Source organism: Arachis hypogaea, chromosome 14 (assembly GCF_003086295.3).
Source record: "Arachis hypogaea cultivar Tifrunner chromosome 14, arahy.Tifrunner.gnm2.J5K5, whole genome shotgun sequence".
In the NCBI taxonomy this organism is placed as follows: Eukaryota; Viridiplantae; Streptophyta; class Magnoliopsida; order Fabales; family Fabaceae; genus Arachis; species Arachis hypogaea.
This window is the reverse complement of record NC_092049.1, coordinates 67,332,217-67,336,418: the sequence shown is the minus strand read 5'-3', so window position 1 is coordinate 67,336,418 and position 4,202 is coordinate 67,332,217. Positions and strand designations below refer to the sequence as shown.

The 4,202-nt window shown below is 36.4% G+C and overlaps 1 protein-coding gene across 1 annotated transcript; it reads left to right on the top strand.

Annotated features, from left to right (window-relative positions):
• LOC112742641 (isoflavone 3'-hydroxylase) lies at positions 1-543 on the top strand. The gene has a single exon (XM_025791879.3). The coding sequence runs from the start codon at positions 1-3 to the stop codon at positions 541-543; it is 543 nt and encodes a 180-aa protein (XP_025647664.2).
• Positions 544-4,202: the final 3,659 nt, after the last annotated feature.

The following is a 4,202-nucleotide window of genomic DNA, read 5'->3' as shown; positions in this document are numbered from 1 at the left end:
ATGGAACTTTCGTATTATAACTCTCTTCTTCTTCTCTTCGTTGTTTTCATCACTTGTTACAAGCTATTCACAAAGAGATTCAAAAACCTACCACCATCTCCACCGCCTCTTCCTCTAATCGGTAACCTCTACCACCTGAAACCACCCGTCTTCCGCACCTTCTACGCCTTATCACAAAAATACGGTCCCATTTTCTCGTTCCGCTTCAGTTCCCAACTCTCCATGGTCGTTTCCTCCACCTCCTTAGCCGAAGAATGTTTTACCAAAAATGACATCGTCCTCGCAAATCGTTTCCGTTCCCCCAAGACCAAGCACCTAACCTACAATAATGCCGTGGTGATAACTTCGCCGTACGGTGACCACTGGCGCAACCTCCACCGCATCTGCTTCTTGGAGATCCTCTCCACTCAGCGTCTCAACTCTTTTATGGGAATCCGAAGGGACGAAACGGCGAGGTTGATCTGGAGCTTGAGTCAGGGGTTAGGTGAGGGTTTCACGAGAGTTGAAGTGAGATCGAAATTGATGAGTGACGGTAAGAGTTGAGAGTAAGAGAGTCCCGATTGAAGCTTTTGGCCAAGTTTGAGGGTTATTGGGTTGGGGCCTAGGTTATTAGTTTTTTTTTTTTAAAAAAATACCTTTTGGCCACGCTTTTAAAGCGTGTCAAATGAGTACTAGGATATGGCCATGCTTTATAAGTGTTTCCGTAATGAAACTCTGTCGCACGCTTTCAAAACGTCCCAGTTTCTCTCTATGGCCACGCTTTTGAAGCGTGGCAAGAAAAAGCATAGCCAAATCTCTATTCAATCCCCACCCTCACAAAAGCGTGGCCATTGACCACTTTTGGCCACGCTTTTAAAGCGTGAAAAAAAAAGCGTGGCCATATGTCCAATCAACTGCTACCTTTCAAAAGCGTGGCCGTTGACCCTTTTTGCCACGTTTTCGAAGCGTGGCAAGAAAAAACGTGGCCAAATCTCTATTCAATCGCCACCCTCACAAAAGCATGGCCATTGACCACTTTTGGCCATGCTTTTAAAGCGTGGCAAAAAAAAAAACGTGGCCATAGGCCTTTTTTCTTGTAGTGAAGTAAGGTTATGGCCTTGCACTCTCTTTTTGGATTCTCTTCTGTATTGCTTGGGAGAGTACTAGGAAGAGTTTCAGTGACTCTTTTACTCAGCTGGCCCACTTGTGCCTCCAAATTTCTAATGGAGGACCTTGTTTCATTTATGAAGCTTAGAGTGGCCTTAGATAGATCAGAGACTATATTTGCTAAGCTAGATGGATTCTGCTCAGAATTCTCTGTTTGTTGCTGAGAGGATGATGGAAAAGGCTTGCTATTGCTAAACCTGTTTCTTCCACCATTATTAAAGCCTTGTTGAGGCTTTTGTTGATCCTTCCATGAGAAATTTGGATGATTTTTCCATGAGGGATTATAGGTGTTTCCATAGGATTCTCCCATGTAATTCACCTCTGCTATTGCAGGGTTCTCAGGATCATAAGCTTCTTCATCAGAAGATGCTTCTTTAGTATTGTTGGATGCAGCTTGCAATCCATTCAGACTTTGAGAAATCATATTGACTTGCTGAGTTAATATTTTATTCTGAGCCAATATGGCATTCAGAGTATCAATTTCAAGAACTCCCTTCCTCTGAGGCGTCCTATTACTCACAGGATTCCTTTCAGAAGTGTACATAAACTGGTTATTTGCAACCATGTCAATGAGTTCCTGAGCTTCTGCAGACGTTTTCTTTAGGTGAATGGATCCACCTGCAGAATGGTCCAATGGCATCTTTGATAATTCAGACAGACCATCATAGAATATATCTAGGATGGTCCATTCTGAAAGCATGTCAGAATGACACTTTTTGGTCAGTTGCTTCTATCTCTCCCAAGCTTCATAGAGGGATTCACCTTCTTTCGGTTTGAAGGTTTGAACATCCACTCTAAGCTTGCTAAGCTTTTGAGGAGGAAAGAACTTAGCTAAGAAAGCCGTGACCAGCTTATCCTAAGAGTTCAGGCTATCTTTAGGTTGAGAGTCCAACCATATTCTAGCTCTGTCTCTTACAGCAAACGGGAAAAGCATAAGCCTGTAGACCTCAGAATCAACCCCATTGGTCTTAACAGTATCACAGATCTGCAAGAATTTAGTTAAGAACTGAAAAGGATCTTCTGATGGAAGTCTATGAAACTTGCAGTTCTGTTGCATCAGAGAAACTAATTGAGGCTTTAGCTCAAAATTGTTTGCTCTAATTGCAGGGATTGAGATGCTTCTTCCATGTAAGTTGGAATTTGGTGCAGTAAAGTCACCAAGCATCTTCCTTGTACCTCCACCATTGTTATTGGTTTCGGCCATCTCAACTTTTTCGAAAATTTCTGTCAGGTTCTCTCCAGAGAGTTGTGCTTTAGCTTCCCTTAGCTTCCCCTTCAGAGTCCTTTCACGTTCAGGATCAGCTTCAACAAGAATGTTCTTATCCTTGTTCCTGCTCATATGAAAAAGAAGAGAACAGAAAAGAAAATATGGAATCCACTATGTCACAGTATAGAGATTCCTTATGTGAGTATAAGAGGAGAAGAATAGAAGGAGGAGAAGAGAAAAACTCGAACACAGAGAAGAAGATGGGGTTCGAATTATGAGTAGAAGAGAAGTGTTAGTAGATAAATAAATAAATAGAAGGAGATGAGAGAGGGGGGAGAAAATTCGAATTTAATTTAAAAATAAAAGAAAAATATTTTTGTTTTTATTTTAAAATGCAGTGAGAGTTCGAAAATTAAGAGAAGGAGTAAAATTAAAATTAAAAATTAAAACAATTAGTTAATTAGAAAAAATTTTGAAAAAGTGGATAGGAGTTTTCAAAAATTAGAGAGAGAAAATTAGTTAGGTGGTTTTGAAAAAGATATGATTGAAATAGAAAACTTTTAAAAATAAACTAAAAAAGTCAAGTAGTTAATTGAAAAAGATTTGAAAATTAAATTTGAAAAGGTGAGAAGTTAGAAAAGATTTAGAAATTGATTTTGAAAAAGATATGATTGAAAATCATTTTGAAAAAGATTTGAATTGAAAATTAAAAAGATTTGATTTTTGAAAATTGAAATTGGTTACTTGACTAATAAGAAACTAAAAGATATGATTCTAAAATTTAAATATTGAACCTTTCTTAATAGGCAAGTAACAACTTGAAAAAATTTTTGAATCAATCACATTAATTATTTGTAAAGATTTTGAAAAATATGGAATAAAATAAGAAAAAGATTTTTGAAAATAAATTTTGAAAATTTCGAAATTGTGAAAGAAAAAATGAAAAAGATTTGAAAAAGATAGAATTTTTAAATTGAAGAATTGATTTGATTTATAAGAAACAATTAAATTTAAAAAATTTTTGACTAAATCAAACCAAATTTTCGAAAATTTATGAGAGAATAAGGGAAAGATATTGTTTTGATTTTTGAATTTTTAACGAAGAAAGAGAAAAACAACCAAAAGACTCAAAACATGAAAATTATGAATCAAAACACATGATGCATGCAAGAACACTTTGAATGTCAAGATGAACACCAAGAACACTTTGAATGTCAAGATGAACACCAAGAACTTATTTTTGAAAATTTTTAAGAAAAGAAAAACATGCAAGACACCAAACTTAGAAATTTTCACACTTTAGACACTAACAAATTGAAAATGCATATGAGAAACAAGAAAAGATGCACAACAAGAAAATGCAAAGATCAAACAAGGGAAATCATCAAGAACAACTTGAAGATTATGATGAACACCATGCATGAATTTTTTCTCGAAAATTTCTTTAGTGAAAATTAAAAATATGCAATTGACACCAAACTTAAAATTTGACACAAGACTCAAACAAGAAACATCAAATTATTTTTGGTTTTAAGATTTTATAAATTTTTTTGGATTTTTCGAAAATTAATTGGAAAAAGAAAAATAAGGATTTCAAGATTTCTAATGAGAATTCCAAGAATCATGCAATGTTAGTCTAAAACTCCGGTCCAGGAATTAGACATGGCTTACTAGCCAGCCAAGCTTTCAGTGAAAGCTCCGGTCCAAAACACTAAACATGGCCAACGGCCAGCCAAGATTTAGCATACAAATCAGGCATACAACAGCTGATCAGATGGGAGTCCACGGACTCTTGTGATGATAAGTTGAAATCTCGGTCCAAAGGATTAGACATGGCTTCACAGCCAGC

Excerpts from the sequence above, each read along its gene's own strand:
- LOC112742641 (XM_025791879.3), top strand. The coding sequence starts at position 1 with ATGGAACTTTCGTATTATAACTCTCTTCTTCTTCTCTTCGTTGTTTTC.